This window comes from Terrapene carolina, unplaced genomic scaffold (assembly GCF_002925995.2).
Source record: "Terrapene carolina triunguis isolate 2854851 unplaced genomic scaffold, T_m_triunguis-2.0 Scaffold96, whole genome shotgun sequence".
In the NCBI taxonomy this organism is placed as follows: Eukaryota; Metazoa; Chordata; order Testudines; family Emydidae; genus Terrapene; species Terrapene triunguis.
The window spans coordinates 42,061,800-42,087,380 of record NW_020664447.1 but is presented as its reverse complement, the minus strand read 5'-3'; the positions used below and the strand labels follow the sequence as shown (position 1 = coordinate 42,087,380).

Genomic DNA, 25,581 nt, shown 5'->3' with positions numbered 1-25,581 from the left:
AGGAGTCACGTGGGGAGGTCACATGTCCTCCCCTTTAGCTGGTGACCCTGAGTATGGGTGGCACCAGTCATCTAATGTGCTCCCTAGGTGGTTAGATTGCCTGGATAATACCAAGTAGAGTCAAACTCAGTCAGTTACAATCCCAAACTGCACCAATTAATCTGAGTTTCCTACCATCAAGCTCCTTCTCCAATCGACAATCATGACAGACAAACATTTAAAAAGGGGCAATGTACAGTTAAATAAATAAATAAATAAATAAATAAATTAATGGAGATATCCCATCTCCTAGAACTGGAAGGGACCTTGAAAGGTCATCGAGTCCAGTCCCCTGCCTTCACTAGCAGGACCAAGTACTGATTTTGCCCCAGATCCCTAAGTGGCCCCCTCAAGGATTGAATTTACAACCCTGGGTTTAGCAGGCCAATGCTCAAACCACTGAGCTATCCCTCCCCCAAGGAGTTCTTGATTGTCTCCTTAGAGACAATGACTGGTGTTGAACTGGCTGAGCCACTCACTTGAACAGCCTGCTGCCTGTACGCCAGGAAGGACACCTTTTTGGGGGACATCTTGAGGTGTCGCATCAAGCACTCCTGTAGGGAGCTGATGCGATGTGGAAGGAACCCACCTGTTATATTGGAGAAATGCAGGACATCAGCAACCTGCAGAGGGAATATGAAAGGGATCAGTATGTCATGACCAGCATCTGTTGGCCCAAAAAGCAGAGAATATAGAAGTTTGTTACTGGAGAGTAAATTAAAAATAAAATTTCCAAATCGGAATCTTTCCCATGCCTTCAAATGTCGCTTACGGCATGAACAAGGCTCCGCCATCCCTGTCTCTCCTGGGCCACTCTTTGCACAGCCTCTAGATAAGTTTGCTGCCATCAAATTAATCCTTATTTCGGCTGCGTACAATCTCAGAGCTAACAGTTTTCTACCCACTCCCTTTAAAATGTTACAGTTATATGTTTAGGGAGAGTTCCTGTTAGATTTCTTCCTTTCTCACTAAACTTGTTGTTTCTTAAATTATTAAACTATTGACAAAAAATGAGGAAAAATATGATGAAACAAATTTATACACAAAAACTATAACCTTTGGTATTATAACACAGTAGTAAAGCTATAGAATCAATACTTTCACAAAAGTACATAAAAAGCCACACATAGCTATGCACAAATAGGCTGCATTGAATGTTATATCACTTAACTGATAGCACCTGATTGGGTAGTTACTGCAACAATTGTCTCACAGGTAGAAGATAAATAAAATATTTTTGTCAAGCCAGGCAGACTTGGGCCATGTCTACACTAGAGATTCTTTTTGTAAACAAATAATTTCATTGTTCCTAATATCTGCACAGCTGTTAGTAACAGCGGGACCATGCCGCTGAGTGAGGCATACTGATACATCTTTTGAATTTTCCTCTGAAAAGTTGTGGCTCTCTAAGAACTGGTATTTTTTTGCTATAAAGTAACTCATAAATGAGGTCTATGTGGGTTTGCCTGCAATAAGATGTGGTGACTTCTGGGCACATTGACCCCAGTGCAATGGAGTGCAGAAAGGAAAACAAGTTGATTCTTCAGTGACTGGTGCAGTGAGACAGCAGTGGAAGGACTGTTTGCATCAGTTTAGATATACTGGATGTTAGATATACAGGGGGGAGGGATAGCTCAGTGGTTTGAGCATTGGTCTGCTAAACCCAGGGTTGTGAGTTCAATCCTTGAGGAGGCCATATAGGGAACTGGGATAAAAATTTGTCTGGGGATTGGCCCTGCTTTGATCAGGGGGTTGGACTAGATGATCTCCTGAGGTCCCTTCCAACCCTGATGAAAGGGGGGGGGGAAATGCATCTACTCTGCCACTAAACCAATTTACCTCCCACCAAGACAGAGTTGGACTGATTATGAATCAGTCAAGAGATCTATCAATGGGGGAGGGAGAGAGTATTGAGCATATTAGTTCCCACCAAAATAAGAACAGGAGTACTTGTGGCACCTTAGAGACTAACAAATTTATTTGAGCATAAGCTTTCATGGGCTACAGCCCACTTCCAGTGCAACTTGTCTGCTTAGACCAGGCACTCACTATGCAGATGGCCCTGCCAATTGTTTTCAACAATGTGTAAGTTAACCATGCAGGAGCCAGAAAACCTTCCATGCTAGAGCAGGTTATCTGATGGTAGGTACTGAAGGAAATGTTTTGCAAAAATTTGCTTGTGCAAACAAAGCCTACCACTGGCTTGGTGATTCTGATTGATATTTGGCTGCTGGTGGTGACTCTGAATAACAGTTCATCCATCTGCTCCAAAAGGCATTTAAATAAAATATGTTTGGGGATGGGTTAGGAGAGAAGCCTTGCATACACTAAGAAAAATTATCCTGCTAGACTACGATTTTAAGAGTTGAGACAAGTTATAATATGCTGACTATGTCTTTTCACAAGTCATGTTTAGCACAATGACTAGCCAAACAACAATTTGTCCCTGTCTATACTGAGTGGAATCATAGTTGGCATAGTGTTGGTTAATTAATTTCTTCAATATCAAGTTCTAATACAATAAAATGTTGTAGTCAAGACAAGCCTCATGTGTAGTACTGATGCAGCTCTATCACAGCTAGCAACTGTGGAACCAGATGCTTTTACCGCTGCCTGGTCTACTCTATAACTCTCACTGTTGCTAGCATTTGTGGAGCTGCACCAGAGGTAGACATATGTGGCCTAACTCATTTACTCTGTTTTTGCACTTACAACTAGGGTGACCAGACAGCAAATGTGAAAAATCAGGACGGGGGTGAGGAGGTAATAGGAGCCTATATAAGAGAAAGGCCCAAAAATCGGGACTGTCCCTATAAAATCGGGACATCTGGTCACCCTACTTACAACAGGGATAGAAAGAGTAAAAATAGATTTACACTGACTATCCAGGGGCTAATCTGGACCCCATGTAAGTGGGGGTAAGCCTCAAGCTCCCACCAAGGTTGATCATGATCAACTAACATATCTTTAAAGATGTTAAAACCTGTCTACACTAAGTCCTAACATATTTTTAAACCAGCGCTCAAACAAAACACCTTTTTCGTAGGTTAAGATTTCTCTTGACTAGGATAAAAAGGTGGGGGGAGGACTTAGAACTCTAGCTAACACGTTCTGACTAACACATTCAAAAAGTCCAATATAGACAAGGCAAGCTATGCTTTTAGCACATGCTGGCTGGTCAAATTGAAGCCTTTGACCATCTGTTCACACATATATACAGCTTGCCTTGCCTGTACTGGAGTGTTAGAGAGTGTTAGTTAGAACGTGACAGCTAATACATTCTAAGCAAAATCCAGGGCCGGCTCCAGCTTTTTTGCCACCCCAAGTGGCAAAAAAAGAAGAAAAACCTGATTGAGCTGCCGCCAAAGAGGAAGAGACGGAGTGAAGCACCCGCCGCCGAATTGCCGCCGAAGACTAAAGCGGAGCGCTTGAGCTGCCACTGAAGTCCCGACGTGCCACCCCAATAACAGACGGAGTGCCGCCCCTTTCTATTGGCCACACCAGGCACCTGCTTCCTTCGCTGGTTCCTGGAGCTGGCCCTGCTCGTATCCTAGTCAGAAGAAACCCTTACACCAAGCCAATAAGCTTTTCTCTTGCTGAAACTGTTCTCTGGTTACAAACCAAACTAGTCAGCAGGGTACCTGTGTATCAAACACGTTGGAAAGAATGATTCCATACTGATGTGACAGGCAGTCTGAGATCGAACGGCAGTCATGGATGACCTGAAGAACCGAAGAAAGATGCTTGAACATGGCTGTTGATTCAATATCCAATTGCAATTTCTTACTGATGTGGTTCAACCATTTCTCATACACCCTGCCACCCTTCTGAACACTTACTTTCAAAATGTTCTTGTCTTCCAGCACCATTTGCAGTCCATTTTTGAAAACTCGAGGCCCCAGAAGGAAAATATCAAATAAAAAAACCCGACTCCTCGTGGCTACCTAAAACAAACCAATCCCAATTTATTTGCATGTGGGGAGGCCAGAGAGGGATCTAAAAGAAGGGGGAGGGTCTGCTGTTACCCAGCTTTGTAAAAGAATGTTGTTCACAAAAAGTACCTTGAGGACAGTAGGTTTACAGTTTCATGAATATTAATCTGGAGATAATCCCTGCTGTTTTCAAACAGATACTCGCAGACTAGCTTGCAATAAGGGATCAAACTCAGTAGTTTATTGTGTGCAGTTACATAATGGGCATTTTCAGACATGCAAAGAACATGCATATCAGAAATCCTATCCACAATGCTTGAATTAAACCAACCTTCCATTTCCTCACTTCCTTCACTGGATATAAACAAAGCGAATAACAGCCCCCCTGAACTTTTCCTTTCATTGTCTCCCCTTTCACTGCAAGGGTTAAAATGAAAACACTGTATCCTGTCCTCTTCCACCAGACCTTGATACAAGACTTGGCCTTGCTTATATTCTAAGTTGCCCTGGCTTATTTTAAACCAATTTAATGAAACTCATTCAAACCCTGTGTGGACACTTAATTTTACATAAACCAGATTTAAAATTGAATTAGGAGCATCCACACAGGCTTCGGACACATTTAAATAAATTGTTTTTTAAACCTTGAAAGTTAAACCAATGCAACTTTTAATTTAGATAAGGTTCATGATATACTATCATGAATCTAAACATCTCTGGACTCACACTTTTAAGCTAATCTTCCCATATTCTGACCTGTTTCAAGATCAATTATCATCAAGGCCTTGTCTACACATAAGAGTTTTGCTGCTTTTATGCCAGCATAGTTAAAGCAGCAAAACCCTCCTAGTGTAGATGCAGTTATATCAAATTGCTTATATTGGTATAGCTTATTCTAGTTCAGCAAAGTAAAATAAGTAATACTGATATGAAACACTTTATATCGGTATAATCGCTTCTATAAAATGTCTTTCTCCAGCTTAATTATGTGGGTTATACAGGTATATTTTTTTAAGTGTAGACCTAGCCCAAGTTTTCCCCCCTGATTATGCCTTCTTAATAGTGGAACATCTTGAAAAACACATTCTCTCTTTCTTTAACTGCCCCTTACCTGAAGCCAGCAGAGTCTTCCATGACGACACAGATTAACACCCTCTGCTGCCACACCAAAAACACTCTGTTTTTTGATGTGCAGCATCTAGTGAGAACAAGAAGGAAAGGAATATAGGAATTGGATGGCTTGGGAGACTGGTCATAAAAACAGGGAGTCTTTCACCTCTCAGTCTTTGGTTCAAATTCAACAGAAGTCATTAGTGACCAAAAGTAATTAGCATCTGACAGGTCTTCAGTGGCCTGTGAGACATACACTGGAGGTTTCAGTCCAATTACTGGAAGACAGCCATATGAAGCACAACATATACTATAATCAGTGCCGTCATTGATAGTCTTAGCAGAGAGCTCAAGGACTGTATGGAGCATAGATAATGAACAACCCTTTCATCACTAGAGGAGGTTTGAGGCATATTGTTGAGATAGTATGGATAAGCTTGCTCCCTGTACTTTACCTGTTTCCATGGATTAAAAGTGGTGGGTGAGCCACAGGCTCAGTGAGGTTAGCCCCCGGCCCATCCCTACCGCCCGCCTTCCCCTGCCAGAACCCAGATCGTCCCCTCCAGAATGTGGGGCAGGCGTTGTGAGCACCGGATCCAGCTGCCCAGAGTCCCTTGCCACAGGCCAGCCTCAGCCCAGGGTCACGGCCACAGGGGAAGAGCCGCAGAGTGCCGGGAAGCAGGAGAGGACCTGGGGGTGGAATGTGACCGGGCCACGCAAGGCTGTTTGGGGAGGCTCAGCCTCCCCCGGCCTTTGATACCCAGTGCCCATGGATTAAAAGGAGTTCATCCTCTAAAGCTGTACATATTATTTATTTATATTGTTGTAGCACCTAGGAGCCCACTCCTGGCCAAGACCCCACTGTGCTAGGTGCTGTACAAAAACTGAACAAAAAAAGATGGTCCCTGCCTCAAAGAGCTTACAATTTAAGTATAAGGCAAAATGGATTCAGACAAACAGATGGTGGAGTACAAGGAAACAATGACACAATATTGGTCAGCATGACTGGCAGTGGTCTCAGTACACCAGCAGCCTAACCACTGTCAAGTTCTCTCAATATCTTTTGCAGTACTAAAAATCACAAAAAGAAACTGAAGAGAGGCACAGTTGGGGCACTGAAGGAAAAGGGTCTGGACCATTATAGTATTCTTATAATAAAGCAAGTCTCAGAGCACAGGCCATTCACAGCAGCAAAGGCCAACATTATAATTTTTTAGAAAAAAAAAATCTCATCTTCCTTTTCAAACAATGCTTAGATTAGCTCTCTGGGGCAGAGATAATCTTTTTGCTATTTGTGTGTACAAGGCCTAGCACAATGGGGCCCTCGCAGGTCCTACTGCCATGTAAAAACAATAACTGTTTGTGTAACATAAATATAGGGGACAAGATCATTTCCCCCAAATAAGGATTTTAATCATGAATCTGCCATTAGTTCAAAGGGTGCTATGACAGAACCCTCTCACCACAAGCTATGCTATGACAGAACCCACTCACCACAAGCTACTTAAGCCTGCTGTTGAATCTAGAGCAGTGGTTCTCAAAGCCAGTCTGCCACTTGTTCAGGGAAAGCCCCTGGCAGGCCGGACCGGTTTGTTTACACGCCGCGTCCGCAGGTTCAGCCGGTCGCGGCTCCCACTGGCCGTGGTTTGCCGCTCCAGGCCAATGGAGGCTGTGGGAAGCAGCGCGGGCCGGGGGATGTGCTGGCCGCCCTTCCCGCAGCCCCCATTGGCCTGGAGCGGCAAACCGCAGCCAGTGGGAGTCGCAATCGGCCAAACCTGTGGACGCGGCAAGTAAACAAACCGGCCCGGCCCACCAGGGGCTTTCCCTGAACAAGCGGCAGACCGGCTTTAAGAACCACTGATCTAGAGCAGCAAAGCCAGTTTCCAGAGGGGGGGAAAGAGGGGGGAAAAAAAAAAAAAAAAAGAAGAAGAAAGTGAGGGTAACTTGCAAAAGCCACACACACCACTGAAAAGACCGACAACTGATTCTGTCACCCAGCACCAAGTAATTCTGATGCTCCCCACAACACAGGCCATTTAATTTTAATTCCTACAAAACACATCAATTTAATTCTGACCCCCAACAATTGATAGACCCCCATACACACATGGCCCCTTGAACAACTGCTATACACAATTTATATAAATCACACACACAAAAAATAGACATAGACCTCCATATTTGATAGACTTCACAAAGATTACAAACCCCAACATGCACAGAACCCCACCACATTTGATACATGTGCACACACCTTTCCACATCATTGTTATGCTGGTGTAAGAAGTCATTGGTGGTCATCACAGAGGTCATTGCCACTTTGCTCAGACAAACAGTGGTTACCACATCTCCATAGGAGTTAGGGAACACAAGCTGTAAAGTGTACTCCAGAACAAGATCTCATGGAGAACTGCTCAAGATCTTGCATAGCAAAATCTACTGGCTATTGGACTAAGACAGGGTCACAGATCACCTCTCTAAGGCCATGTTTATACTACACAGTTAAGTCAACATAAGGCAGCTTACATGGACCTACCTGTGGAGGTATACACACTACAATGTTCCTCCCACTGATTTAACTCCCCTGCTACGCCGACATAATAAAACCACCTCGGCAACAGGTATAGGGCTTATGGGGATGTAGTTAGACTGACGCAGTGTCAGTGTAAACACTGTGTTGCTTATGTCACCCTAAGTGGCCTCCAGGAGGTGTCCCACAAAGCCCATTGTGACCGCTCTGACCACCAGTTTAAAGCCCCAGGAATTTTTGAAATTCCTCTTCCTGTTTGCTCAGCATGGAGAGCTCACATAGCATTTGCCCAGCTGACCATGCTGGCTCCCTGAAACAAAATGTGCGCCTGCCTGGAGTACACTTGAGTTGTTGGATCTGCTGGGTCTGTGCGGAGAGGAAGCTGTGCAGTCACAGCTCCACTTCAGCCACAGGAACTTTGATATCTATGGGCAGATTGCTCATGGCATGGAGAAGAAGGGGCACAATAGGGACACGCAGCAGTGCCATGCCAAGATCAAGGAGCTGAGGCAGGCATACCAGAAGGCAAGGGAGGCCACTTGTTGGTCTGGTGCATTTCTAAAGATTTGCTGCTTCTACAAGGAGCTTTACGGGAGCTGGAGACAGTGGTCAGTGGAGTCAACCCCGAGGAAGATGTGGTGGAAGAGGAAGTGCAGTTAGAGGAGGATTGGGACAGATGACAGGGACGTCCGGTGGCATGGTGAGCCAGGACCTCCTCTTAACTCCGGAGGGATCTAGCCAGTCGCAGCACTCCGGCTGTGGCACGCCTGATGCAAGAAAGGGGAGCTCTGGAAAATACTTTGTTCTTTGATACTGCAGGGAGACAAGAAGTAGAGCTCTGCTTTTTTAATCAGGGTAGAAGGGGGACTTAAATAACCAACATAGGCACAGTATATGCTTCTCATTCCCCTATGCACCTAGGCAGAGGGGGTCCTGCGGAAAAGTTTGTTGATGCCCACCAGGATGTCCCAGGAATCCTCCTTAGAGATCGCTAGGAAACTTTCTTGTAGGTTCTCTGCAATCCTCTGCCAAAAATTGCTTGGGAGGGCTACTTTGTTTTTCCCACGCTATAGGAAACTTTGCTGCACGAATCGGCAATTATTTCTGCAGGCAACAAAGCAGCACATAGGCAAGCAGCATACGGACCTGCTCTGCAGCCACATGTAAGCAGGAGCTGCAACCTTGCATCCTCGGTTACCCTCAGGAGCAAGATATCAGCTGCTATCACCCCCGCCTGTGGAAAATGGTACCAGTATTCAGAATAGTGGCCCTAGGCGCTTATAGTGATTCCCTTCTGAAGCCCCCCACCCTTAGTCCCATCTTGCCCCTTCTACCGCAGGGCCAAACTCACCATGGCTGGGGCTCCCGCCGTGCTGTGTGCCTGCCAAGGGGAAGTGAGAAAGTGGTGTTTCTAACTAGTTTGAATCAAGGCTGTGAATGCACTCACAATAGTGCCTCTGCCTATTATTTCTTTAGCTTCTGCAGATGTGCCCTTGACGGTCTCTTTCTGCACACCGGCTGAGTGGCTCTGTCAGATAAGGAAATGAAACAGGAGGAATAAGGAAGACATGTTCCGGGAAGTGCAGCAATCCTCAGATACTTCGGATTCTGAGCAGAGAGTATATCAGTGAGAAAATGCATATGGATAGCCAAGAGAGGAAACAAGGACAGGAGCAGATGATACAGCTGCTACAGGACCAAACAGACATTCTGAGGTCTCTGACTGAACTGCAGATGGAACAAATGCATGTTTGCCTCCCCCTGCAGCCCATAGAGAACTGCCTTCCATGCCCTCCCCACACACACTCCTCGTATGTTCGTGGGCCATCTCAATACCTCATGCACTCCGCCCCGAAGGATATGTATCACAATGACAGCTGGACATATACCCAACTGTGAGCACCTCATTTGAAAATGTGCTCTTCATTTTCATATCCCATGCAGAACAAATAAATGTTTGTATTGCTGTTGAATAAAAAAAAATGTACTTATAGAAAGATATGGAATTTTCATTTGTCTCCTACAAACAGTGATTGCTGCTGAAATTCATACCCAATGGCAATGTTCCTTCAAAGCTTCTCTGATTTGAATAGCCCCCTCGTTGAATCCCTCTTAGTATCCTTAGTACTAAGTAATAGCCTTAGTATCTGGCTGCTCAAAATCAGCAGACTGACAATCCATCTCGATGCTCCTTCCCTGACCATTCCGCCTTGATGTCGGTGAAACGACCCCAGTGATCCACCAGAGATTGTAATACCATAGAAAAGTAGCCCTTTCTGTGGATGTACTCCATCACAAGGTGGTCTGGCGCCAAAATGGGGATGTGTGTGCCATCTATCGTCCTGCTGCAGTTTGGGAATCCCATTGCTGCAAAGCCATCCACTATTTCCCATTCACAGTCCTTCGTAACAGGAGGCAATTAAGGGCTCTGTACACTTGAATCACTACAACCCCCACAGTGGACTTCCCAACTCCAAACTGATTTGTGACTGAGCAGTAGCAGTCCAGAGTTGCCAGCTTCCACACAGCGATCACCACTTGTTTCTCCACTGTTAGGGCAGCTCTCATTTTGGTGTTCTTGCGCCAAAAGGCAGGGGCGAGCTCCACACATAGTTCCAGGTAGGTGGCTTTGTGCATCCAAAAATTCTGCAGCCACTGCTCATCACCCCATATACGCATCATGATGCAATCCCACCACTCAGTGCTTGTTTCCTGCGCACAGAACCAATGGTCCACCATGTGCAGTTGCTCCGTGAATGCCAAAAGCAATCTTGAATTGTTTCTTTCCATGACATAGAGCAGGAGTCATCATCAAATTCACAGCTAATGAAATGCTGTGTTCATAACACTCATCACAATACTGGAGAGCAGTGTAGGATCCATGCTTTGAGACAGAGATGGCAGGCACGCAGTTTACAGTGGCTGTTGAAAAGCCGCGCAAAATGTAGTTGGAAGCCCATGGAATAACGGGATGGAGAAAACTGCATCATGGGACGGTGAACCCCCGCCCCCCACAAGGCACTGCAAACCCTTCCCAGAACACCCAGTGGCAGATGGTGGCAAGTTGCACAGTGGGATATCTACCCATGGTGCACTGCTCTGTCTGTCGATGCAAGAGCGCCAACTGTGGACGCGCTCCGCCATCATAATGAGTGTTATGTGGACTGCAAAAGCAGTAGAATTACAGCGGTGGATGATTGTTGATGTAACTTAAGTTGATTTAACTTTGTAATGTAGACATAGCCTGAATGTTATCATTGTTATTACTCACAGCGGGACCAAATTTCTGCTGGAATTGATCAATGACTATGTACTCCATATTTTCCTCTTCTTCCTCCTCTGCAATGAAAAACACAACATTAGAGATTTCTCCTGCATCAGTAATCACAGTGGATGTATATTTCATACCCACACTCAAGTCCCATTTTTTACGATAGCTGTACACAGTCCCACCTTCCCTTTCCTCCAAAACAAAAAAGTCCAAGTACATTACTGCATTTCCAAACCAAGTTTGCTGCAACTATGCCCAGCAAACGTAGAATGATTGTCAGCAGCAACTCCAGCCTCCAGGATTTTGATCTCAATGTGAAACAGAAACCACTAATGAGTTTTAAAAGTAATCTTTAAATGTAAAAAAAATAGGTAGGTGCCCATTTTAGTTTCTGTTATGAAATAGAGAGGAGGCAGGAAAAGTTTTGTAAAAAGATTTTTTAACATTAAAAATTCAGCTTCTGTCCAACCTGGAACATGTTATAATGAGGGCAGAACTACTAAGTGATGACATCACAAGAGAGTGAAAATTAAGCAATCAAGAGAGAAAGGGATTTTTAGCCAGTCTTAAAATTCTGATATTTTTGTTTTTGTTAATACCTAGTTAACAATAATGCTTAACAAACACCTAGAGAAAGGCTCTGTTTGAAAAGATTGAGCACTCCCTTTTCTTTCAGTTAAGGTGTGAGAGCTCACAACACACATCTCTGACACCCCCTGAAGATCTTCTAGCAAAGCTAGGAAAGACTGGACTTGACACAATCCTGACATTTCTAATTTTTTTTTTTAAATGCAGGAAATTAAAAAAACCCTTCCTTTCAGTATTTTTGTCCGTCTTAAAGAACTGAAAAAGAACATAAGCCTCACTTTAAAAAATACTTTGCAAGTCATCATGTTCAAACTTTGCTCCATTCTTCCACTTCCTGGGTTGTTGTAACTGTACTTCCAATACCGAACAGAATAGAAGATTCTTGTAGTGCCATGGTATCTGAACCCCTTGCAAGACATTAGCCAGATTTTGAATCTGGAACCACTTGCACACAAAGCAGGAGCTGCTCTACTTGAACACCAACGCACTGCAAGTATTCTCCAAGTATAATAACCAGCCTCGTGCTGATCATCAATGGCCAATCAGGCTTAAGTTTTTAGTTGACACCACAAAATAATGAAACATCAGATTAACACACTCACAAGATGTATAGCTTATTGCATGAAATACTTTGACTTCTGTGCAAGAGTAGTTGTGCTGCTTTGTGAAAGAGTCATTTTACAGCTGGGAGAAATCCATAGTATAAGTGTTATGAAAAATGTATAATGTGACAACTAAGATTTCCTTTTATATAATATATATTGTATATTTTCATATTGCTCCTTATGAGCCTGCAGTTGAACGTGGGAGGAAAAGGTGTTGTGAACCACTTGAGTTCAAAAGGTGAGGAGGGAGAGACTACAGGGCCACAGTCCCAGAATGGCTGCATGTTGATGCTGAAACAATCAACAGTGAAATAGTCAGCAAAGTTGACATTTAAATTGGCATCATTAGGCTTTAGTGTTAACTGATCTACGAGATAATTGGAGCCCATTTAATGAAGTTTATTCAAAGAGCCTCTTGAAGGCACAAGTACTAAAATGCATTTATTATGGAGAGAACTTTTTCCTCCTCATTAGCCAGGACAAATTGGAGAGTATTTTAATAGCAGCTCCAGTGCCATCTTCTTGTTTTCCGTTTATGACAAGCCAAGGAGCTTGTACCATTCTGATGTAAACTTGCACTTCTGTTTAAGGTTTCAAGCTGCTTCATGAATAAGGGCTTGGCTACACACAAAATGGAAATGAAATAACTAAATCGGTTTTAATTCACAGTTAGTTATTTCAGAGCAAGTCTGTGTATGGACTGCCATATTTTGGAACAAGAGTGCCTTATTTCAATTTGACTTAAGAGACAGGCACTCTTATTCCAAAATATAGGAGTCCACACACACATTTGCCCTAAAATAACTAAAGGTGAGAATTAAAAAAAAAAACTATTTAGTTATTTTGGATCCATTTTGTATATAGAGTGTGAAAAGGATATAGAACCTGGGAAAGGAGCTAGTGTCACATACTAAGTGTTTGGCTTGCAGAAAGACTGAACTTGCATTCCTAATACCACAGTTACCTGCCAGGGTATATTTTAAGTTACTCAGGGTGGTGAACCGGCTCTCTGGGGAAATGCAAGTAGAACTCTGTGGGCTGTGCTCTGCTGGTTCTCCCCTGTCCATTCCAGTTCCTCCAGTAACTAGACTGTCCCTGCACAAGAAAACAGTGTAAGATATCACGTACAGTGCTGCAGTGAACACACATTGGGACATACAACATAAACTTGATAATATGTTCTAAGGCATTGTTTGACTTTCATCCAGTATCCTACACATACATACAGACATGTGGTGAGCTGCCCCACATGTTGTAACAAGCTGTGGGAGGGAGGAGCGGGAACGTGGTGCGCTCAGGGGAGGAGGCGGGGAAGAGGCGGGGCCGGGATTTGGGGAAGGGGTCCAAAAGGGGCAGGGACAGGGCAGAGTTGGGGTGGGGACTTTGGGGAACGGGTCGAAATGGGGGCAGGGCAGAGGTGGTGTTGGGGTGGGGCTGGGGTGGGGGGGCCCGAGCACCCACCGGCGCCAGGAGAAGTTGGCGCCTATGGAATGAACAGAACAGGTAATCATTAAGTGATCCATCCCCTGTCGTCCATTCCTAGCTTCTGGCAAACAGAGGCTAGGGACACCATCCCGGCCCATCCTGGCTAATAGCCATTGACAGATCTATCCTCCATGAACTTACCTAGTTCTATTTTGAACCCTGTTATAGTCTTGGCCTTCACAACACCCTCTGGCAAAGAGTTCCACAGACTGACTGTGCATTGTGTGAAAAAATACTTCCTTTTGTTTGTTTTAAACCTGCTGCCTATTCATTTCATTTGATGACCCCTAGTTCTTGTGTTATGAGAAGAAGTAAATAACACTTCCTTATTTACTTTCTCCACACCAGTCATGATTTTATAGACCTCAATCATATCCCCCCTTAGTCAACTCTTTTTCAAGCTGAAAAGTCCCAGTCTTATTAATCTCGCCTCATATGGAAGCCATTCCATACGCCTAATCCTTTTTGGTTCCCTTTTCTGAACCTTTTCCAATTCCAATATATCTTTTTTGAGATGGGGCGACCACATCTGAATGCAGTATTCAAGATGTGGGCGTACCATGGATTTATATAGAGGCAATATGATATTTTCGGTCTTATTATCTATCCCTTTCTTAATGATTCCCAACATTCTGTTCGCTTTTTTGACTGCCACTGCACATTGAGTGGGTGTTTTCAGAGAACTATCCACAATGACTCCAAGATCTCTTTCTTGAGTGGTAACAGCTAACTTAGACCTCATTTTATATGGATAGGTGGGATTATGTTTTCCAATGTGCATTACTTTGCATTTATCAACATTGAATTTCATCTACCATTTTGTTGGCCAGTCACCCAATTTTGTGAGATCCTTTCGTAACCCTTCACAGTCTGCTTGGGACTTCACTATCTTGAGTAGTTTTGTATCATCTTCAAATTTTGCCACCTCACTGTTTACCCCTTTTTCCTGATCATTTATGAATAGGTTGAATAGGACTGGTCCCAGTACAGACCCCTGGGGGACATCACTATTTACCTCTCTCCATTCTGAAAACTGACCATTTATTCCTACCCTTTGTTTCCTATCTTTTAAAGAGCTACTGATCCGACCTTCCCTCTTATCCCATGACAGCTTACTTTACTTAGGAGCCTTTGGTGAGGGACCTTGTCAAAGGCTTTCTGAAAATCTAAGTACACTATATCCACTGGATCCCCCTTGTCCACATGCTTGTTGACACCCTCAAAGAATTCTAGTAGATTGGTGAGGCACGATTTCCCTTTACAAAAAACTCTTCCCCCAACAAATTATGTTTATCTATGTGTCTGACAATTTTGTTCTTTACTATAGTTTCAACCAGGTTGCCCACCCTGTAATTGCTGGGATCACCTCTGGAGCCCTTTTTAAAAACTAGTGTCACATTAGCTATCCTCCAGTCATTAGATACAGAAGCCGATTTAAATGATAGGTTACAAACTACAGTTAGTAGTTCTGCAATTTCACATTTGGGTTCCTTCAGAACTCTTGGGTGAATACCATCTGGTCCTAGTGACTTTTTACTGTTTAGTTTATTAATTTGTTCCAACCCTCCTCTAATGACCTCAATCTGCGACAGTTCCTCAGATTTGTCACCTAAAAAGAATGGCTCAGGTTTGGGAATCTCCCTCACATCCTCAGCCATGAAGACTGATGCAAAGAATTCATTTAGTTTCTCCGCAATGGCCTTATCATCCTCGAGTGCTCCTTTAGCATCCTGATCATCCAGTGGCCTCACTGGTTGTTTAGCAGGCTTCCTGCTTCTGATGTACTTAACAGTTTTTTTTTTGCTATTACTTTTTGAGTGTTTGGCTAACTGTACTTCAAATTTTTTTTTGGCCTTCCTAGTTATATTTTACACTTCATTTGCCAGAGTTTATGCTCCTTTCTATTTTCCTCACTAAGATTTAACTTCCACTTTTTAAGGGATGCCTTTTTGTCTCTCTCTGCTTCTTTTACTTCATTGTATAGCCACAGTGGCACTTTTTTCATTCGCTTACTGTTTTTTTTAAATTTAGGATATACATTTAAGTTGCACGTCTATTGTGGTGTCTTTAAAAAGTTTCCATGCAGCTTGCAGGGATGTCACTTTTGGCACCGCACCTTTTAATTTCTGTTTAACTAACTTTCTTATTTTTGTGTAGTCTCCCTTTCTGAAATTAAATGCTACAGTGTTGGGCTGCTGTGGTGTTTTCCACGCCACAGGGATGTTAAATTTAATTATATTATGGTCACTATTATCAAACAGTCCAGCTATATTCACCTCTTGGACCAGATTGCCTCTCCTCTTGTGGGTTCCAGGACTAGCTGCTCCAAGAAACAGTCATTTAAGGTGTCAAGAAACTTTATCTCTGCATCCCATTCTGAGGTGACATGTACCCAGTCAATATGGGGATAGTTGAGTTTTTTATTTTTATAGCCTCTCTAATCTCCCTGAGCATTTCACAGTCACTATCACCATCACGGTCAAGTTGTCGGTAATGTATCCCTACTGCTTTATTTTTATTATTAGAGCATGGAATTACTATACATAGAGGTTCTATGGTACAGTTTGGTTCATTTAAGATTTTTACTTCATTAGATTCTACTTTCTTTCACATAGAGTGCCACTCCCCCACCAGCACGACCTGTTCTGTCCTTCCAATATATTTTGTACTCTGGTATTACTATGTCCCATTGATTATTCTCATTCCACCAAGTTTCTGTGATGCCTATTATATCAATATCCTCATTTAATATGAAGCACTTTAGTTCACCCATCTTATTATTTAGACTTCCAGCATTTGTATAAAAGCACTTTAAAAACTTGTCACTTTTTAGCTGTCTGCCATTACATGATGTAATTGAATGGGATCAGGGATGGTCTAGACAGTATTTGGTCCTGCCATGCGGGCAGGGGACTGGACTCGATGACCTCTCGAGGTCCCTTCCAGTCCTAGAATCTATGGATCTATGACTGTTTCTCATCAGATCTTACCCATATTTTCAAGGAATACTGAAGCACCTGGCTTAGGATTGATCTACACAGTTTTAAGGATTTAACTACCTTGGTGGAGTATGCTTTTATACCAAAACACTTACATCAGTACAATTCATAGTGTTTATAAGCTATATCGCTGTAAGTGCTGTTACACCATTATAACTGCATCCACACTAGAAGGTTATATCTCTTGAACAATATCTGTTTCTACACCAGTATAATTAAAGCAGTACAAGTGAGAAGACAAGCCCCTAAAGACATAAAGGATCATTTATCAAAAAGCTTCTATTTAAAGGATTGATGAATACAGGAATAAGTTTTGTTAAAAGACTAAGTTAGACTTTTTGTACATGTAAAAGATTGCTGCTAAACAGAGTGGTATTCGCCTTGCAAACTCCAGTTTAAGGGAGCGGTTAGCAAAAGCCAGTCAATCCCCATTTCCCTTATGAGGGAAATTAAATAGTTTCAAATATGGTCTTGGGAAGTACTTGAAAACCAAGTAACCTAACACAATTTGTGTTGGAGATGCAACTCTGAGTAGAAATGAAAGAGTTTTAAGTACAAATCCACACCTGTGCCAGCTTCCAGATGTCACATACACCTACATTTGATAAGGTTTGAAATGTAGCTTCCCCTGTACAACTGTTTGGCCACGGATGAAGGTTTTTTTGTGAGAAATATTCCCTGGAAACCACAAGTTCATTATAAAACAAACCAAACAAATTATTCATTGGTGGAGGAAGGAGGAAAATCTTAGAAGAGTCTTTTCAGTAATGGAAGCACCCCAGACATCTCCTTACCCACTCCCTCTTAGAACAGTTCAACACAATCTTGGTGTCACTTAACCTTACACTCATAAGATTTTCCATCCATTTGTTGGCTATTCTAATAGGTACACTCTTTTTCCAGTCATGAAAGATAAGTCCCTTCCAACATACCTGATGGGAGTTGCAGCTCCTCTTGCTGCATCTTGTTCCAGTTCCTCCAGCAGTTCCACTGTAATAAAAAACAACAACTTCTGTTACAGCTCTAACATCAGCAACTCTTTGACTAGGAACTACATTTAATCCCCAAGAAGTTGAAGAGGAGCCAGAACTAGTATTGACCAGTTTGGAACACAGTCATGGCAGGGCATAGTGAAAAAAGGGGCATTCATTGTAAAAAGTAATCATAGATCAGATATCACAGGCAACAGCATGCAGGAGAAATATTTTACACCAGTGGCATTTAAGTTGAACCAACTGATGCTACAGCATCTCTACTGAAACCTATATGGCCCTGCATAAGGCCAATATTGCACCACCACAGTTTACAGATTAAATTTTGTTGTAAATGTGATAAACCAAAGGAGGAGGCAAGGATGTATAGTACATAGATCCCTCAGAGCTGCCTTCCATCTCCTTGCCCCCAGTGCAAAACTGAGAGTGTCAGCAGTACACAGAAACAGTTAGGCCGGTCTACACTAGGGACATTTCTAAAAAATTCACAATGGCTATCCCCAATGAAGCTTTAAAAAGGCCTCAGGAGTAGCATACTGCACATGAGTTATTGATCTGTGGGAGTGGCTTCAAAATAAAGTTCTGACAGTTTGACTCCACAGTTTGTTTCATCAGTAAAATTCTTCTGTCTGAGAATGGAGTGCTCGGACTCCTGTCTTTTTGGATCTGGGGAAGAAGACAAGCAGAGGCAATAGTGATCACCCCAACACAGCCTTTCCACAAGGTGTTTCCATGAATTAATGAAGTGAACAAGACATGAACACAAGGCTAATAAATCTGAAAACGTACTTTGATCATTTAATTTGCCTAGTTTTAATTAATTCAGATAGTACTTCAGAGCATATTAATCAGTATAATGTGGCACTGCATACTAACCAATGTAATGTAGCATACTTTATAAAAATACTTAAGGGGAGACCATCAACTTGAAATATTGTCAATTTTTTTTAAAAAGCGTTAAAGTAGTTTAAATTAAAGAATCTGATCCACAGTTTGAAGCAATGGCCATCTTTACATTGACTGTAACGGGCTTTGGATCAGCCCCATATAGCACTTTATATGTTCAAGAACTCTATAAACATTAACTAATCCTAACAATGCCCTTTGAGATTGATGATCAAGTACTACTATCCCCATTTTATAATTCTTGCAGTTTTGGATACTACTTCCCTGCTGATTTTATCGTTGCATAATCAAATTTTCCTATTTTTTTTTAATGTTCTTCTCACCTATATTGCTATGTGACAGTCCCAAAACAAACAAATTGGGAAACTGACTCATTATATAGGGAAAAGAACAAAATTGATGATATGCTAAGTGCTGTTATATGCACAAAGTAAATAAGCTGTGGGGGAGCAGGGAAAGAGGAACAGGAAATATTTTCCCCCGACCTCTCAGCTATAGTAATCTTAGGTTTTATCTATTATTTTAAGTACATTTTCAGACAGAAGAATGATTTTTAAGTTGACAGTGTCCCTTTAAATCACAGTAATAAGAGACCTCATTATAACATCTACTATTAAATTTTTGAAAGACAGGAAAACATCAGCTATTTTGTGTGTTTTACAGAATGCACAGTTTAATGAAATATTGAAGAGAGAGTTCTCATGTGCTGTTCAAATTATTATGTCTTAATGAGTCCCTTTAAAATGTTTTCAGTTTTTATTTACTTAACACTTGGATTATAAAGTTTTATTATAGTCAGTTTCATTTGTTATAATCAGTTTCATTTTTAACACAATTCTATTATTGGCTTAAACACTCCAGGGGAAAGTGAAAATCTAATCAAGAGACTTCTCACTGAATCTTTTTCAATTTTGTTTTTTTCACATACAAAAGTTTTGCAGACAAAAGTGCTAGTGTAGACAAAGCCTAAGATACTTACATGGCCCTCTCTGATTACTGTAGCATCTGAGCACATCACAATGTTTAATGCATCTATCCTCACAACATCCCTTTGAGGAAAAGTAGTACTATTATCCCCATTTTACAGATGGGGAAACTGAGGCATAGAGAGGTTAGCGACTTGCTCGTCACAGCAGGGACTTGAATTCAGATCTCCCAAGTCCTAGACTAGGGCCCTTACCCCTAGGCATCTTTCCTCTCCTTACTTAGGAGTTACTCAGCCGAAACTCTCGACGACTAAAATGGGACTTTTATCCAAATAAGAAGGCCTGAATAGGGCCCATCATTAGAAAAGAAAAACAAAAGTGCTAAACATGTGATAGTACCCATGAACCTCACCCTTGCAGAACAAAGAAAGTTCTCACCATTCACAATTTCATAACCAAAAAACATCTTCACACCTGCCATGCTTCTGCCTGTTTCCAAGTTCTTCACTGAAATAATTAAATGTTAGGTAGATAAATAATCAGAAACATTGAGCTCTGCAATAAAAGTAAAGGTAAGAACTGATTACACACCAAATAAGGCCAGAGAACTGTCCTCGCTAATGACAATTGGCAAAAGCAAAAAAACAATTTCAAATGACTGTATTGAGTAAAACTGATACAAAAAACAATGAGCGTGTTGTATGCAAATGTCTGGTGGACACTACGGGGCAAATTCTGGACTCAGTTATTCTTTTGCAATCCCAAAGCTGAGAGCACAGCTGGGCCCATTTCCTTTGTAATGTTACATTAAGTAAGAGTGTTCACTCTTCTGCTGCTTGTTTTTCATTGCATGAGTACAACAACGCCCCTCTGAAATCAATGGAAGGTTAGTCTGTGCCTGGTACAATCAGCAGTAGGTGCAGTCTGCATGAAAGACTGAGCAGCCTACTTCTATTTAGTTTCTGAATGGTTGAAGATTAATTATTCTGGAATTATCAGTGAAAGTCAGCTATTAAGTAATCTGAGTGGCACAGATTCCAGTTACACATAATTATTGCTGAGCAAGGCATAAGTACATCAGAACCCTCTCCTGTTCCTACTCTCTAGAAATAAAGACTACATGCAGATTTAACTTGTTCAAGATAAATCCTGAAGGTAGATTATGCCTCTATTTCACTTAAAATCTCAGATATCTTTTAAAATAAACAGAATCTCAGATTTGTTCACTACATTCAGAATTTGGGCAAGCAATGCCCTCCATCTACTCAGTCTAAATAGTCTCAGAAAAGACCAGAGAATGGTATGGAACAAACACTCCATTCAGTCCTGGCACATCAAAAATTGTACATCTATCACATGAATCTATTCTTCCTCATGTGGGAAACAATGTTCTCTTTCCAATATGGGATATGAAGTTTCAACCCACACACCCTTCCAACATATGATATAGCATGCCAATGAGCCCCTACCCTATCCAATCTAGAATATGTAAATACACCTTCATGAACTCCCCCTCCCCCCCCAGCATTTGAAGAACTACATTAATTTAGGTGACAAGTACAGAACAAGAGTTAAACCTCTGCTCAGAACGATACTTCTGCTGGAATCCACATGCTGCAATATTCCCTGGAAGATGCCACATTTCAAGGTGATTTTCACTGCTTTTCCCAGAATCTCATTGAGGAACTGGTAATCGTTGCTTGGATCCATGCTGGTATATCCCCAAACTAGCTCCCCAAATAGTCTGGTTCTCAAAGCAGAGTAGGAAATGAAAAGGGGAACTCCTCTGTTAAAAGATTTGCTTTCTTAGGACCTCTGCAGGATAATCCAAGAAGAAAAATGAAAAGATAGAGCCAGAATCATATTAATGCCCTCCAGCTGTGACACTCAGCATCCACTAGAATAAAGCTGTAGATTGAGGAGGAAAGCACCCCAGCATATAATATTTCATATACCTATACACATACAGGCACCACATTTGTCGAACAACTGCATACATGGGGCAATGGTAATAAAATACATTACATTTAGCTCTAAAAGCCAGCACTGTATGCTTCCCTGTCAAATGGAGCATAAATGTCAAAATCTGAAGACCCTTTGCACACTACAGGATTGAAATTATTATTACTGTAGAAAAGTATAACAATCCCAGAAATTTTGCTGAACAGATCACGAGTTTCTCTCCTAAATGGGAACTGTTAACACTAAGATTAAGCAGACCCATTGACTAAAAAGTAAATACCGTGCACTGTTAGGTGCAGAGCAGTTATACAGGGACCAACCAGCTCGGCAGCGGTTCCCAACCTTTACGAACATCTCTAATGGTTTGCCAAATCAAATCCTCCTCTCTGCCAGCCAGTGCTCCCTCCCTATTGTGCAGCGCACTAACTCGCCCCACGCTGGGGCTGCTTTTGTGACCTCAACACCGCCCTTGGGCGTGACCTCGAGCCGCAGCTCACCCAGTTGGAGTGACAGCGCGTGTCGGGAGCCCCTCAGCCCGCACGCAGGTGCAGGGCAGCCAGGAAGGGATCGCCCTGGGGCCCGCGGGGCAGGGGGAACCCAGAGACAGCCCTGGGGGTAAATAGGTCACCACTAAGGTCACTGCATGGGGCAAGGAATCACACCAGGGGCCCGGACCCCACAGGAGCAGCTCCTAAGTTCCCTCCCCACTACCAAGTCCTCCGGACCCGCACGGAGCGACTCGCTGGTAGATAGCGCGGGCAGGGCGGCGGGCACCTTAGAACATACAAACTCCCTGCTCCTAGCTTGGCATCAGAGCCGTGTTGGGGACTATAACTCCCAGAGTACAATGCGGCACCTTGAGGTGAGTAATCAGTGCCACGCGCAACGCTGAATGCTGGGAGTAGTAGTTTCCGTGGGCCGCGCTTTTAGGGCCTCTCGTGATGACGTTAAACAGTCCTAAGTGTGACCGTTAGCGGGAGGGAAGACAGGAGCCGCTCCGCGCAGGCGCTGATGAGCTCTCCTCTGTGAGAGGCGAGGAGCTGCGGGGCGGGGTTACAGCGTGGGGCGGGAGGGGTGCTCCACCCCCCGCGGCCGGGGTTGATAAGAGGAAGCGCAGGTCTCTCTGACCCCCCTTCTCCTCACAGGCGTCCAGCCGCAGCGTCCGGGACCCGCTGATTGGCCGAGGTCGCCGTTGCCTTTTCCCCCATTCTCTGTGCGGTCCGCAGCGTCGCGGCTGTCACTGCCCCGCTCCCCTGCGGCCAGAGGCGGCGGCCGGAGATGGGCTCGCGAGCATCCTCGCTGCTGCGGGACGAGGAGATCGAGGAGATCAAGAAGGAGACGGGCTGTGAGTAGCGGGCTGCCGGCCGGGGCTTTGCGGGCGCGGGCTGGGGGGACGGGAGCGGGCGGCCGGTCTCTGGCCGGCAGGCGGGGCGACGCGGTTGGTGGAGCTGCAGGAGGTGGCGCTGGTGAAGCAGCGGGGGCGCTGCGGCGCCGGCGAAGGCTCGGGCTGGTGGTCACCTGAGCCCAGGCCCGGGGGTCGGGGCCATTGAGAGCCTGAGCACCGCTTCCATGCTGCGATCGTAGTGCGGGCCCGTCTGCCGGGCTTACCAGACCGCAACTGTGAAAAATCGGGACGGGGGGGGGGGTAATATAAACCTATATAAGAAAAAGCCTCAAGTATCGGGACTGTCCCTATAAAATCGGGATATCTGGTCACCCTAGCCGGGCTGGAGGCTTGTTCCCAGCGGCAGTGCGGAGATTGCCTCATCGCCTCTGGCTCTCCCCGACTGGGCACAGCAGCTTCTGGGTGCCGGGGAAGACAGTCCCCCACTCAGGCATGCTGCTAGCCCCTTGTCTTCCCTTGGCCGGGCCGCCGGGGGCTCGATACCTTCCCGCTCCTGCCAGGCGGGGACCGCTCGCCCGCCTGTGACAGGTGCTCTCTGCATGACCAGGCCCCTTCCCGCCCTGGTTATTCCCTCTGTCCTGGGAATGACTCTCCCGGGGGGGAAGAGGGATGTGACTCACCGGCCTGTGTGAACCCGTCATGATGGGGGATGCGATCCCAGCAAAAGAGGCCGACCATCACTATAGGATTATGGGGTTTTGCTGTAGGGGATCAGAGATCTTTACACCCGCGACCTGCACCCCACCGCCCCCATTATTTGGTGTTTGTAAAGGAGGAACACGCAGGGTGGAAGCACTGCAGCACTTCTTGTCAAAATCCGTTGCCTTTGCTGAGAAGCTTCCTTTTGTCTGCAAAGATCCTACCTGCCTCATAGGTAAAACTGTGCTAGTACCAGCCATTGTTTAACTCCTAGTGCTAGCAGAGTTCCTAACCTGGTAGGCCTAAACGAGCAAGACAGATTCTCTGCTGTGGCAGAGATCTGCATGGCATAATAGAAAGCAGAGACTGTCAGGGAGCTGGGTACAAATCTCTGATTCTCTGCTGTAGCTCAGCTAACATGTAAGTGCTGAATAGGGACTGCACCAACCTAAGGCAGGTGTCCCCAGTGGCCTATTGCTATTGAGCGAATATCAGGAATACAACACTCACTGTCCCCTGCAACAGTGCTATAGGGTGGCAGGGAGGAAGCACAGGAGCTGTTACTGTGGACATTAGAAGATGCAGATAGTTTTTGCTTTTGCATTGCCTGAGATGCAAAGGGAGAAGACAGCAGTCAATCTACTTTTGTATTTACCAAAATATAAATTGATGGGGTAATTTCTGGTAGTCATTGGAGAGCTGGCTTATTGCATGTTTCTGGTTTTCATTGTTTCCAGCTACTAAACTTCTTTAAAAAGGCTAAAAATACAGTAAATGGCTTCCTAGTATTACTTTGCCATTGAAGTGATTGCATAGTTGCATTAGGAATGTTACGATTGCAAATAAGAGGGAGGTTGAAAGTACCATGTATGCGAGGGAGGTGATCCATTAGACTTGAAGATGTAGTCAACAACAGAAAAGTTTGCAAATCCTTGTACTATGAATTCAGATGGACCATTTTAAGAACTGTTGTAGTAAAACTGCTCTGTATAACCTACCTCATCCTCTAGTTGTGAACCATTGCCTTTCCATAAATACAGAATCTGGGCAAAATACGAGTGGTGTCACTAATCGTCCATGTATTAGTAAATGAAACTGTCTTGGTAAAATTGGGTGTTTTGTGGACTAGACATGATGGTTGCAGCTCTGAGAACTTCAATCATTCACTGCAGCCACCTTCCCTAGAATTAAGAAATCACATTTTTGACTTCCAGGATTTCATTTGTCTTTTTCAAGGTATCGTCTTGCTGCTAAGCCCCTGCAGAGAACTAAGATCTTTCCAAATTAAACGTTTCCCTACCTCTTGTTTTTGCCTCTATGAGGGTATGGTCTCTCTCCCAGTATCTTCCAGAAAGATGCATTTCCATCACAGACATATTCCTGACACAAGTAGTGTGACGGGTTGGATCACAGAAATCCTCTTGGGGCTGCCAACAGATGTGCCAAGACTATTTCTGCCCCTGCTTTCCCTGCCAGCTTGGGACTCCCGCACCTTGTCTTGTTGAGCCAGACATGCCAGTCTGCTCCAGCACAGACCCAGGGTCTGAACCACATGCCTCAAAGCTGCAGACTTAACTGAAAGCAACTTAAGTAGTGTTTCTGTCTTTAACACTCGGATGTTCAACTCCCAATGGTGTCCAAACCCGAAATAAATCCGTTTTACCCTGTATAAAGCTCCTTCTAAATTTACCCTCCTAAATTGTTCACTCTCTATAACACTGATAGAGATGCACAGCTGTTTGGCCCCCCAGGTATTAATAAGTAAAAAGTGATTTTATTAAATACAGAAAGTAGGATTTAAGTGGTTCCAAGTAGTGACAGACAGAACAAAGTGAATTACCAAGCAAAATAAAATAAAACACGCAAGCCTATGCCTAATACAGTAATAAAACTGAATACAGATAAAATCTCACCCTCTGAGAAGTTCCAGTAAGCTTCCTTTTACAGACTAGTCTCCTTCTAGTCTGGGTCCAGCAATCACTCACACCCCCTGTAGTTACTGTCCTTTGTTCCAGTTTCTTTCAGGTATCCTTGGGGGTGGAGAGGCTATCTCTTTAGTCAGCTGAAGACAAAATGGAGGGGTCTCCCACGGGCTTAAATAGACTTTCTCTTGTTGGTGGAGACCCCCTCCTCTCTCCTATGCAAAGTCCAGCTCCAAAATGGAGTTTTGGAGTCACATGGGCAAGTCGCAT

At 43.7% G+C, this 25,581-nt stretch overlaps 2 protein-coding genes across 2 annotated transcripts in view; one reads left to right on the top strand and one right to left on the bottom strand.

Moving 5' to 3' along the window:
* Positions 1–21,211, bottom strand: part of EXD1 (exonuclease 3'-5' domain containing 1) — a 32,479-nt gene extending 11,268 nt beyond the window's left edge. The window contains exons 1-9 of the mRNA XM_029911414.1: positions 20,961–21,211; positions 19,822–19,890; positions 17,492–17,549; positions 13,040–13,170; positions 10,883–10,950; positions 5,083–5,169; positions 3,879–3,983; positions 3,681–3,761; positions 519–662 (exon numbers count right to left, since the gene is read on the bottom strand). Of these exons, the coding sequence (XP_029767274.1) occupies positions 519–662; positions 3,681–3,761; positions 3,879–3,983; positions 5,083–5,169; positions 10,883–10,950; positions 13,040–13,170; positions 17,492–17,549; positions 19,822–19,890; positions 20,961–21,093 (876 nt within the window). The 5' untranslated portion in view covers positions 21,094–21,211. The remainder of the gene's footprint in view (positions 1–518; positions 663–3,680; positions 3,762–3,878; positions 3,984–5,082; positions 5,170–10,882; positions 10,951–13,039; positions 13,171–17,491; positions 17,550–19,821; positions 19,891–20,960) is intronic.
* Positions 21,212–22,447: 1,236 nt separating this feature from the next.
* Positions 22,448–25,581, top strand: part of CHP1 (calcineurin like EF-hand protein 1) — a 35,216-nt gene continuing 32,082 nt past the window's right edge. The window contains exon 1 of the mRNA XM_024201755.3: positions 22,448–22,690. Coding sequence (XP_024057523.1) covers positions 22,624–22,690 — 67 coding nt within the window. The 5' untranslated portion in view covers positions 22,448–22,623. The remainder of the gene's footprint in view (positions 22,691–25,581) is intronic.